At 34.3% G+C, this 12,374-nt stretch overlaps 2 protein-coding genes across 3 annotated transcripts in view; one reads left to right on the forward strand and one right to left on the reverse strand.

Moving 5' to 3' along the window:
* Window positions 1-1,322: 1,322 nt before the first annotated feature.
* LOC117114317 (ankyrin repeat and SOCS box protein 8-like) lies at window positions 1,323-8,385 on the reverse strand. 2 transcript variants are annotated; one of them, XM_033257955.1, is made up of 4 exons: window positions 8,228-8,378; window positions 6,555-6,620; window positions 4,793-5,080; window positions 1,323-3,998 (listed from the first exon to the last, which is right to left on the reverse strand). In XM_033257955.1, exons 3-4 carry the CDS (start codon window positions 5,021-5,023, stop codon window positions 3,369-3,371), a joined length of 861 nt encoding a protein of 286 aa, XP_033113846.1. In that variant the 5' UTR covers window positions 5,024-5,080; window positions 6,555-6,620; window positions 8,228-8,378; the 3' UTR covers window positions 1,323-3,368. The 2 variants fall into 2 exon arrangements, with proteins under 2 accessions (XP_033113846.1, XP_033113845.1); XM_033257954.1 differs by lacking the exon at window positions 6,555-6,620 and having other exon boundaries at window positions 8,228-8,385.
* Window positions 8,386-8,531: 146 nt separating this feature from the next.
* Window positions 8,532-12,374, forward strand: part of LOC117114315 (TGF-beta receptor type-1-like) — a 27,856-nt gene continuing 24,013 nt past the window's right edge. Inside the window, exons 1-2 of the mRNA XM_033257953.1 lie at window positions 8,532-8,855; window positions 11,295-11,597. Coding sequence (XP_033113844.1) covers window positions 8,783-8,855; window positions 11,295-11,597 — 376 coding nt within the window. The 5' untranslated portion in view covers window positions 8,532-8,782. The remainder of the gene's footprint in view (window positions 8,856-11,294; window positions 11,598-12,374) is intronic.

Raw genomic sequence — 12,374 nt, forward strand, 5'->3', positions numbered from 1 at the left:
TCTGAACAGTATGGTGCTCACCGAGATAGCGATAGGTGCTCCCCAGAGACCTCTTTTTCTTCCCATACAACTATAATAAGAATGAATTATGTTTGAAACAATTTCATAACATTATGTTCCTATATTTGAGCACTATATTATTATCTATTTGATTTATAGATAATACAGAGCTCAAATATATTGGAACATATATACAGTGCTCAAACAAAGATTAGATCTGCAAAGGATGGGTTGATTTGAACAATTATACAAGTGGGATCTGATAGTGTATATTGGACATTCTGTAAAACTTTCAAATACCTGTAGATAATAATACATTCCGTAAAACTTTCTAAATTTGCTGATAAAATTCTCTCTATATGTCAGTCTATTGTGTTTAAAGAAAAGTTTGTCTATTTTGTTTAATTAATTTTTAAACTTGTGCATTTTGCATGTTTTATTTTATAATATGTAGAGTTTCACCGATAAGCCAGAATTAGCTTGTCTCTATCTTATGTATTTGTGAATAAAAACTTCATTTGCAAAGTGTGCTCAACCAGAGAATCATGTAACTGGTACAATTTCATCTCTGCTTACCTATTTTAAATTTTTTGCACAAATTTTATTGTTAACAAGCTATACCATGATTTATACAGAATAACAGGATCTACCCCTAGTTGGTATGTGCTGAGAGTACTGTATGCTGAATGTTCTGGTATTTCTGAGTGTATATGCTAAATGTATTGGTATATATGCTGAGTGTATTGGTGTATGCTGAATGTAATGGTACTTCTGAGTGTATGCTGGTGTTATTTTGGAGTGTATGCCGAATGTATTGGTATAATGCTGAGTGCATTGGCATGTTCTGAGTGTACGCTGAATGTATTGGCATGTGCTGAGTGTACACCAAATGTATTGGTATGTGCTGAGTACATGCTAAATGTATTGGTATGTGCTGAGTACATGCTAAATGTATTGGTATGTGTTGAGTGTATGTGCTAAATGTATTGGTATATGCTGAGTGTATGCTAAATGTATTGGTATGTGCTGAGTGTACAATGATGTATTGGCATGTGCCGAGTATTATGCTGAATGTATTAGCATGTGCTAAGTGTATGCTGAATGTATTGGTATGTGCTGAGTGTATGCTGAATGTATTGGCATGTGCTAAGTGTATGCTGAATGTATTGGCATGTGCTGAGTATATGCTGAATATATTGGCATGTGCTGAGTATATGCTGAATGTATTGGTATGCTGAAAGTACTGCTGATTAGGAGCATGAAGCATCTTTTTTATAAATACAGTGCAAATCATCGTAAAAAAAAAACCAGAACAATTAAAATTATAGAAAACTCCAATGGTATTTAAATATTTATTTAGATTACATCTTGATAAATTTAAAATCTACACAGCAAACTAAAATTACAACACCACAACCAGCGGCCATATTTCCTACAGTGCAGTACCACCACTGACTTTTCTTTATGTTATACAGTTCATCCTCCAATTCGAGACCACATATTCAAAATACCAACTTATAATCTTCAATCTCTAATTGGAGACCCAACCCTAAGACCAACTAAAATTTTCAGGCCCCAACAGTGTTCTTGAATATTAGAGGGTGTACTATAATTTAAATGAAAAGCACAGGGTAAGGCATAAATAAATAAAACCAAATACTAATGACTATATTATACAATAATATAGTCATCATGATATAGATTTAACATATTTATTCGAATAAATGCCCCACAAGGCGTTCATCCGATGGAGCGTTTTTTTTAGGGAGCCATCTATTCCAGAGAGGCATTTATTTATTTTTTTTGTAAAATGGACATGTATACACTCAAATAAAAACCCTTTAATTTCACTGTAAACGTGGAACTACAACTCACAGTTACAATTTAAATGTGTTATTGTGTGACCAAAGCCTAAAGATTATTTATCCCAACTTAAACCAGGTTAGGATAAAATGTCATTCTACTGGAGTAGAAAATTAACTGAATGTGTTGAAAATTATGTTTCTTCCATCAGTTTTGTTTACAGTCATTCTGGGGCGTCTATTCGAGGGAAACGTTTATTCAAAATGAGGTTCTGAAGGGGGTGTTTATTCGAGGGGGCATTTATTCAAATAAATACGGTGTTTGGAAAACGTTATAAATGCAAGGAATGATTACTGATAAAAAAAAAATTAAATGAATATCAAATGATACTTGAAGAATTTCATTTGGATTGAATTAAGATAGATTTATATATTTACGTACAATTAATGTTATCTATTTCCTTATTTCTTAAGAAAAAAAGATTACTAAAAACTTATATAAAAATAATAAAAATTAACTAAAATTACACTCTGTACCAAAAGAAAAAAAAAGAGCATGGAACAGAGTTAAAATTTACATACATTTAAGATAAGTGATTAAAAATATCAATATTTAATGTAGTCTCTATAGGTTTATATAATATATTCTATGAAATCTTTGCACTACAAGTCATCTCTAGACAAATATTAAAATTAATTAAAACATGTTCATTGTTACACCACAAAAAAAAAATTGGTAAAAATATGTAATTTTAATAGACAATTTCTTAACAAAAAATCATTAAAAGAGATCAAATATCCAAAACATAATTTTAACTTCTTTAATTAAAGTCATCATAGGTATTACTATAAAGTTTATTTGAATTTCAAAATAATTTATGTAAGAAGATTATTGCTTCTTCATAATGATGGCATGTATTCTCACTGAAACATTGAAACATTTTATTATGTGTGTAGTGTGTATACAGTTTTTAAATCCTTTTATCTCTCATTGTCATTATCATTATTGTTTTTATTATTCAATCACCAACAATTAGGAATTTAATCTGTAATAAATGTAAGTTTAATTTTTAATAATAATAATAATAATAATTTAGTAATAATACCATGGTTTAAATACAAAACGGCAAATATAATACCTGATATGTTTGATATTTTAAAAATTATAAATTTCGTGTTTGTTAGTAATACTTCAGTTACTAATTTCCATAAATAGAATGATCCCTGATCAAATTGACTAACTTATTACATGGGCCACACAATACAAGAATTTGAATTTAGCTTATCCGAGTAGAGTAGCTAAAAAGGGGACATGTTAACATGACACACTAATCATGTCATCAAATGCCTTGTGTTCTTTTACTATCAAGTTTAATAATTACTCTTCATTCATTGATACCATCATGAAAAAATTTGATTTCCTGATTGGTATTATTAAAATCTCATGTTAATGTTTAATTGAAGCGTTCCTTGCAAGTTCAAAATATATGTAAACTATGAGCATTTACATTGTTCTGTCCAAACACTGGACCCTGTGCAATGAAACGTAAACAGCAGCATAGAATTTCAAGCCTGTAGCAACAAGAACCGCTGCATTATAACCGGAATTGGGAGTTTACCTATTGCATCTGGAAGATATTTGGCACCAAGGCACTTACGTATCTGATATCGACAGAGCTGCTGTAGACTACGGCAGTTCTGGCTGTATGCCAACATACGATTGCACAGATCCCGGTCACGTTCCACTACATTTGGCAAGTGGCCCTCGTTTCTTAAATCAAATTGCCCTGCAGCCTGAACAAGTAAATTCAGACTAAGCTCATCCCTAGGTTCAAGTCCGCTTGCTAGTAGACAGGCAGCGCGGGAAATGGGTGTATGCTTGCCTGCATTGATCACAAGTACTTCTGCCCCGTATTCAAGCAGAATACAGATGCTCTCGTAATTACACTTGTATGCAGCCCAGAGTAGCGGCGTATCATCATTATAATCAAGCGCATTCACGTATGCTCCATACCTTAGCAGTATCCTGACACACTCAGATTTGTTCTTAAAACATGCCCAATGGAGTGGTGTGTTCTTATTTGCATCAAGAGAGTTTGGGTTAGCTTTATGAAGAAGTAGTAGTTCCAAGCACTCCGCATCTTTCTCAGCTGCATAATGGAGAGCAGTTCTATTGTAGCCATCAAGTACATCAACCTAAATGTGTAAAAATGAACTGCATTGTCACCATTGATTCAAAAATTTCCATAAACAATAATTTTGGTACTATTATTGCACTAATAGCTTTTTCATCCACAAAAAACTGTAAATGTTAACAAAATCAAATCATGTGGTAGCTTACAACACTAAGGTGGCAACAAAAACCTATCATGGAATTGTGCATTTTACAACAAATGACTCACAATACTTCAGCCCCTAAAAATTAGCGTCAGCATTCAGAAATACCGAGGTATTTTCCGAGATGTTCCAAGCTTAACATGGAACTAATTTGCCATGGCCCTTTTGTTGGCAAGACAGGCTTAGAAAATGTATAAAAAAATCTACAGTGAATGAAAATCAAATCTTCCTCAAGCTTGTAAGTGTTTAGTCATGTTATCCCTTTCCAGTCGTATGGCGTCGCGACGATGCCCTCTTTGACCATACTTTATAGCGAGGGGCGTCGTACGTACACCCTGTATAGATTTCATGATATTTGATGAATTTTAAATATTTTATATTTTTATATTGTACATAGAAATATTTTACTACAATCTTCGCCTGTAAGTGGGACCTTCTTGGTCCTGTTGGACGATTGAATAAATAAATAAATAAAAATAAATTAATAGAATCCCAACAGATTGCAGGTTTCATGTGCTAAATGGCTCAGTTTCTTCAGTTCAGGACATAATACACAAGCTAGTTTATGGACATGCAAAGCTCATGTTAGGCTAGCCAGCCTGGGCTTATCTCAATTTAGATTTGTGGATAGGCTTTGACATGAATCCACTTACCTTAGCTCCTTTTCGCAAGAGTAGTTGTACCATCTCGTTATCACTGACCATACAGGCACAATGTAGAGGTAAAAGAGTACCATGAGCCTGGTTTACATCTGCTCCCTTGTTGATGAGGTCCAGCACAGTATCGTGTGCATTCAGTCGCCAGTCACTTACTGCACGTATTAAACGCTCTGACAACTGGTAATGTTGCTGTGCGGTTTCCATGATGTACCAAGTAGTTGCCATAACTGAGCCTAGGATCTATGGTACTCCTATCTTTCCAGTCACACTGGTAAACAAAATCTTGAAATTTGATGAAGGAGAAAATCAACACAATAATTAAAACAATATATGTTAAAACCAGAACTGCAAGATGTCTGTATCGAATGCGCCACATAAATCCGCAATAACCGACTACATGGTCCAGATTAATCAGGTCACTAATTGGGATGTTAAAATTTTGGGGAAAAAAAGTGAATTGGAGAAAAGGCAAGTAAAAGAAGCCACTTGCAAAAGGAAACAACCTAAAAACATGAACAGAGATTTAGTGGGTTATGAACTTTTGCACATTTATGACAACTTAATAAAACTAGACATGTGCCAGGGCTGTAGTCTATATTGTTAGCTATTATAAATTACAATTTGTAAATAATGTGCCAGGGCTGTAGTCTATATTGTTAGCTATTATAAATTACAATTTGTAAATACGAGGTATAGTAATTCAAAAGTTTTCTAAATATAACACAAAAGTTGAAAAAAATTACAAAGACCTAGGCATAAAGTATTCTCCTTTTAGTTTAGATATAACGATATCGGGGTGGGGTGGGGGAGGAGATCGTGGAGCAATGTACTGTACAGGTACGATTTAGAAAAAAAATTAGGTTGGTCCTATGTGTGTGTGTTTACAAAAAATAATCGTAATTCACTATTTTGCACTAGCTGTATATACCTCTAAATTTACTTAGTAGGGTTTTTGATTTAAATTATGCGCCTTGTGATTATGCATAATAATGACCCCTGCAACATTTGTCCTTTGACCTTAATTGATATCAACAGCATATTAAACATAATATTTACAATGTCCTAAGTATGTATCATCCGTAATGAATTTGAGCTACATCAAAAAATATATAAGACTGACCTTGACCTAAAAACTTTAGGCAGCAAATTTGTAAACCAATAATACTGCAAGGGTGCCCTTAAGGTATGTAAATCTTAATTAAAAAAAATCTATAGTCATTTCCATATTTTACTAATTTTTCACCATCAAATAATTAATTTTGCATTCTATACTTTATCATTTCAGGTTAATGAACTGAAAATATGGCAAAAAAAGACATGGGAAGCCAACATTCATAATATACTGTATCTCCAGTAAAAAAAAAATAAAACACAAATAGCAAACACAGTACACTGCAGAAACTTTGCAAAGAATGTGTTTTTCTGCATCAAATCACACTGAATTCCAGAATTATATTAACAACAAAAGTCTTTGTGATTTCCCTTGAACTGTAAATACAACTGCATGTTAACTTTGAGTATGCTTCTTGATATAACAAACTCACAGGGATTTGCAATGTGTTGTTTAGGAAAATATTATCCTACCGTTAATACACGTAAAAAAGCAATATGAAATAGCAAGTGACATCGTAACAGCAAAGAATGTGTTGTGTTTAGAAAAATACCGGGGAAAATATTATTGACAAAAAGTGGGATCAGGTGCGATCCATGGACCATGAAATATCTTCTTAATGTTTTAACCCCAACCATAACTCACTGTGAAAGATATTCAACCGCCGCTGCACACCCGCGGTCCATGCATCACACTGATCCCGAACTTGCACTGTAAAAACAATACAATACAAAGACTAATCGCCATGACGAATATGTATAGAATAAAAATTATCGTATAGGCCTAGTCGCACTGTACTACAGTATTACTAACATTTCTAGCTGCTTGGCTGTAGGCATGCCTTCGTTCGAACAAAGAGCGAGTTCTAGGCCAATAAAGTGCTGCTTGTCTGAGCTGCAGACAGCGAGCCAGGCTTTAAAACAGGCTCATTTGTAAAGGAAGTTTTCTAGGCCTACAAATCGTATTGGAAAGACAACCGAAAATCGCATACTACTGTAGGCCTAACATTTCTAGCTGATTGTCTGCCAGCAAAGAACGAGCATCTGCTGTGCTCTCCATCAAAGGTGTTATTCATGAGAAAATTTTGCATATAAATAACCTCAAGCAATCACGTTTAGCAAATATTTTTTGAAATGTTTTTATCGCCTACACCTTTATTATTCATCAAAAAAGTAAGATATTACCAGTGGTTCAACTTCAGACCAAACAGCACTTACATGCGGTGTTTCAGCTTTTTACAAGTCATTTTACCACTAGTTTATATGTTTACAAAGTCAACATGACTTCAGTGACCTCACTTAAAGCGATCCAGATGAAGATTGGGTTTATTTTGTTTTTAACAATATATACAAAAAGTAAAGACCAGGGGGGGGGCTGAGGGGAATGGTCTACCGTCAAACAGCGGACGTTAGAGGGTGTAACTGAACACCAACGCCGGGATAAGACTAATCCAAACTTGTAATCAGTCTGAGGAAAGGTACCTGATTGGAAAGGAAATGTTACCGAGGTAACATTATTTTTATCTCTTAGGTTCTAATAAAATGAAAAAAGAAACAAGCTAAAGATTTGTGAAGTATAAGCACATTACACAGGAATTTAGGATACTGCTTATTTATATTTTGTTTTGTTGTGCGACAAATATACGGAAGCTAAAAAAGATGAAATTCAGATAAGACATGGTTATATATAGTGTAGAACATAAAAAATATAAGAAATCATAATTTTTCTATTTTTAACCAATTATTGAAATCACAATGGAAAATGTCGCAAACATCAGAATCGCTAAGAAATATGGTACAAAAAATTGTCAACGACAACAGTTGAGATTTGTTTAGTGGGGATCCTGGATGCTACGCTAAATCAAGAAGATGTACGTTAGGCGTTTGTGCGATATTCATGTAATTTTTGTTTTGTGTATATTGTTGATGTTTTTGTTGAGCAAATGATAATTAAAAAAAGAAAGAAAAAAAATTATCAAGATTCACAACATAAATGTATTAACAAACAAAATGGCCTAGGCCTAAATAAATAAAGCAACCTGTTCTTAATTAGATATGCGTTCCTCTCTCTCTAGAAGGAGAGGCTACTAGCCTATAATAGGCCCTGGCCTGGGCCCTATTTTACTAGGGCCTAGCCCCTAGTCGGGCCTACCAAGTAGTAGGCCTACAGTAGTACCGGTAGGTAGTAATAACACACTGTGCTGTGGTACAACGTTGCCTAGCAAGGCTAGCCTCAGGCCTAGACCTAGGCTTAAAAAAGACATTGGGTTTTTATGCTTTCTCAAACTTCCGTCGAACACATAACTAAAGATACCATACCTTCAGACGGTTCTCCTCCTCTCCCATTTACAATATGCTGTAGGATCTAGAATGGTTTTTGTTGCCAAAACCTCAGCCTTAACACCATCACCAACTTGGTAGCCACCGCCATTATTCGTGTTTTTACCTTTTTACGAATTGTTTATCTATTGAGTTGAAAGGTCATGAATAACCCCAAGAACTATTTTGCGTATAAATTTGCAAGTAACATTGATATAAACAAAATCGTCTGATTAGAATTAAAGTAAAATTCAACATAATTCAAAAGTTACTGGGCCTAGGCCTAGGCCCTAGGCCTAGTTAATCGGAGTTTAAAAGTGCAAAATATTTGGACATTCCTAGTTCCAAAGACTTTGCACCACAACAACACGCGATATGATCTGGTTTCCTCTAGATATTCATCCGATCACACACAGAGGTCACAAGAGGATAAAAGAACGAAATGTGTTTGGCGAAGAATGGAGATTTCTTGTGGGTGTTCATCTTGTTTATGAATTAAAATGGTACTCGTGAACGCTGATTTCTTGAAAATATTTGAAGAATTCACCGAATGTCATGGAATTGCTACCGCCTAGATATTTCATATTTGCTGTTTTCTTAGCCTGTATTGTTCCACAGTGTATAGTTGGTAAGAGAAGAGATAGTATGATAAGTATTCTAGCCTAGCCTAGGCCTAGCATATAGAAGTAGTAGGCTAGGCTAGGCCAGCAGTAGTAGGAGTAGAAGTAGGTTAGGTGCCTAGCAACGTTAGTGCCAGGCCTAGGCCCTATGCTATTGTAGACGATCGGGCCCATCTTTATTGCTTTTAAAGAGTCGTAATTAAAATGATCATGTATTTATTTATTTCTTTCTTTTGGCATCATAAAAACACACAAGTTAAAATACATTAAAAATGTTAAGAAGAGAGGTAAAGTAAAATAAAATAAATAAAGATCAGATAAAGATGCCAGTGATAACACATAAAATAAATTTAAAATAAAATAACTTATTTCTGCTGTGATCCCTTGTAAATTAAAAAGGCCAAAGGGAAAAAAAACACAATGGAAAATAAAAAGGAGTTTTTTAAGGTACAAAATAGTTAAGTGAACAAACAATACATAGTCCCTGGCCCAAGTGCTGCCCATGACTGGCTGCATTGCCCGTACCTACGCCACTAGTCAGCTCCTTTCCATTCTGAATCTCCCCAGATATTTCAACTAGGTGACAAGGTTCCAGTTTAATTATACACAGTTCCTGATTTGAGAAAATATTTGAAATGATAATTTCTGAGAAACTTGCTAAAACCACTGGGGGAAGACATCCAGAGGCATTTCGTTTAGCTACCAATGTTTATGTTGTAGCCTAGTCTTAGAAAAACAAAATGGCAACAAAAAAAAAAAAAGTAGGGGTGCATAAAAACTGCAGTGTATTTGCTTGTTTTGTTAACTGCTGCTCTGCTGGATGTCCCCCAGCGAAAAGTTATGTAAATCTGTGGTGTTGATTGGTGTCACCTGAAAATCTGGTACTTATTTTCAGCTTTGTATTGTATCAAATTTTTAAAGGTGCTGTAAAGGTACAAAATGCAAAATATTGAACTACTTTGTATGCACATTACGTACAATACTTTTTCATTTTTCATAAGGTCATAATTACTGTATGCATAGAAATAAATTTCAGTAAGAGGTACTGTAAACTTTCAGAAAATTGGTGGGTTTGAAACACAGAATGACCTAGCAATAATAATAAATAAACTGCAATAATCCAGTCAAGATAAATCTAGATTATTATGCCAAGTGAAATCATCAGTGTACTGTAGCTTACTACAGTATCAAATTTGGTAAAAGTTACAAAGACTGTAGTTTGCAAAGAGAAGTAGTCAACCATTGAAAAGTATTTCATGGCCATTATCTTGTCAGCAAGTCGTAGGTTCATGAAACAAGGTTTACAGTAAATAATATCCTTTTTTAAACTGCTGCTATTTTGCAAATAGGGTAGAAACAACTAGTGAAAAGTTGTAGCCAGGTTTGTGTAGTGTGAAAACAAATATCGCAGGGGACCCCTGCGATATCTTGGAAGAAAAACAGTATTCTTGTTTTTTCATTATTCTAGGAAAATGCTAACTAAACGCCATTATGCTGTTACAGTCATCGAAAAATGTATCTCAATATTATTCCAAAACAAACATACAAATATTAGACGAAATTTCTAAATACAGGTCTCTCTCTAAATAAAGACCCCTTCACACTTTTCTGCAGTCCCAAAGGGATAACTGTCTTTTATATTTCTTATTCTAATTAGAGACCAATGTTGCTAAAGACCAAGGACACCCTGTTCCCAAAAGTGGTCTTCAGATGGAGGAAGGCCTACGTAAAATATAGAGCTGTTGCAAAAATGGTTATTTATTATTAATGTCTGAAAACTGACACAGATGATGAATGAATAAGTCCTGTATGTTGGTATAAACTTAAACTTAGCTTTACTTTGGTTGTTTTTAGAGTAAAAAATGTAAATGAATATAAATAAGAGTGCGTAGAAGACAAATAACTTTCTTCCAATTCAAGACCCTTTTGAATTTTATTAATTTTTCAAAGTATCAATTCAATCTTCAATCTTTTAACATAAAACTAACCCTCTAATTTGCAACCTACACAGTACCGCCTTCACACCATGTGTGACGGTCGTGGTGTGGACGTTGCGTTGCGTTGTCACGCAGAATGTTAGCCTCGCGGTAGCCACGCATGGAGTTAAGCACAAGGTAAACAATAGGGTAACAAAATTTATCCTACATAACAAGATTTTGTTTATTTTTTATAAACAGTTGAAGTCCTTACTGGACGTTCATATACTGTTTATAAATGCTACATGGCTAGATCTCTGTTGATTTAGATCGCCTGTTATTATAAATAATCAAGGCCTATGTGACTGCTAACATTGTTCAGTTAATATTGCTAATAAATACAGTACCTGTAAATATTTTGTTTAGTAGAAAAAATTCTGTTTTTCTCTCAAGTGATCCATTTTTTCAAATTAATTTTCAGATTTGTTGATACACAAAAATATTAAATTTTTCATATTGCTGTTTTTTCAGGTCTCAAATGTTCATGTAATGATCCAAACAATATTCTGTTATGTGATAATAATGTCTGTGATGCTGGAGAAGGAGGGAAGTGTGCAAAACTTGTAGAGAGACGGGATGGAAGTTTGGAAACCTCTTTGATTTGTATGCTTAAGGAGGAGCTAATGACTATAGGAAAAAATGGCTCAGAGAAGCATTTCAATTGTATAGAAACCACTCCCACTGTTTTGTTTGGGAAAAAGTGCTGCGATGACCAGGACTATTGTAATGAAGAGTTGGACATTCCGATGCCTGAGTACACCCCTTTGCCAAGTGGTAAGTATTTAAAGTTCTTTCTTGTGATTCTTACTAATAATGGAATTCAGATAGGTCAAACTGGTAGCCCATTCTAATAATAATAATAATTACTGAAATTGTACAACATCTTCTGCCACCTACAAGTACTGTAAGACAGTGATATATTTGCTATTGACAGTCCTTGGTGCATGTGCACCTAAATAAATAATAATAAAAATAATAATAATAATAATATAATAATAATAATAAGTCTTCGCAGAGAGTGGATGGATTTGTTGGCTGACCATCAGTAACTATTGATGCTAATGCAGTGTGTACCTGGCCTAATATGTGGCGGTGACAAGGGGAAACAGTCGGAAGTCGCGTTTAGACTAGGAAAAAAATAAAAAAAGAGGCCTAGAAATCAAGTTAGGGGGAGTGGAATGTTAGAAGCAGTCAATATAGCCAGATATCCTAATTAATCCGTCCTGGTCACCCTAAGCCCTGTTGACACTTGATTTTTTACCTGGTATACAAATGGGGGCCATTTTGAAAAATTTATCTAAAATGTGCATATAATTGGAACTAAATAAGCTACAGATATGATGTTGGTGTCTAAAATCATAATTTCTATACAGGGTGCACTCCTACTACTACCTAACACATTACTACCAAGCCTTAAGTAACGTGTGCTTTCTGGGCGAAGTCCGAGTCCAAATGGGCCCTGGAGAGGGTTAGATACTTTTACTTACAGTAACACTGATACTCAGCACTCTCCTACAACGCCTTAACAATACGTAACATTTTCTATAATTT

The sequence above is a fragment of the Anneissia japonica genome, unplaced genomic scaffold (assembly GCF_011630105.1).
Source record: "Anneissia japonica isolate Jap-2015-1 unplaced genomic scaffold, ASM1163010v1 scaffold2994_len2133135_cov197, whole genome shotgun sequence".
Taxonomy (NCBI): domain Eukaryota; kingdom Metazoa; phylum Echinodermata; class Crinoidea; order Comatulida; family Comatulidae; genus Anneissia; species Anneissia japonica.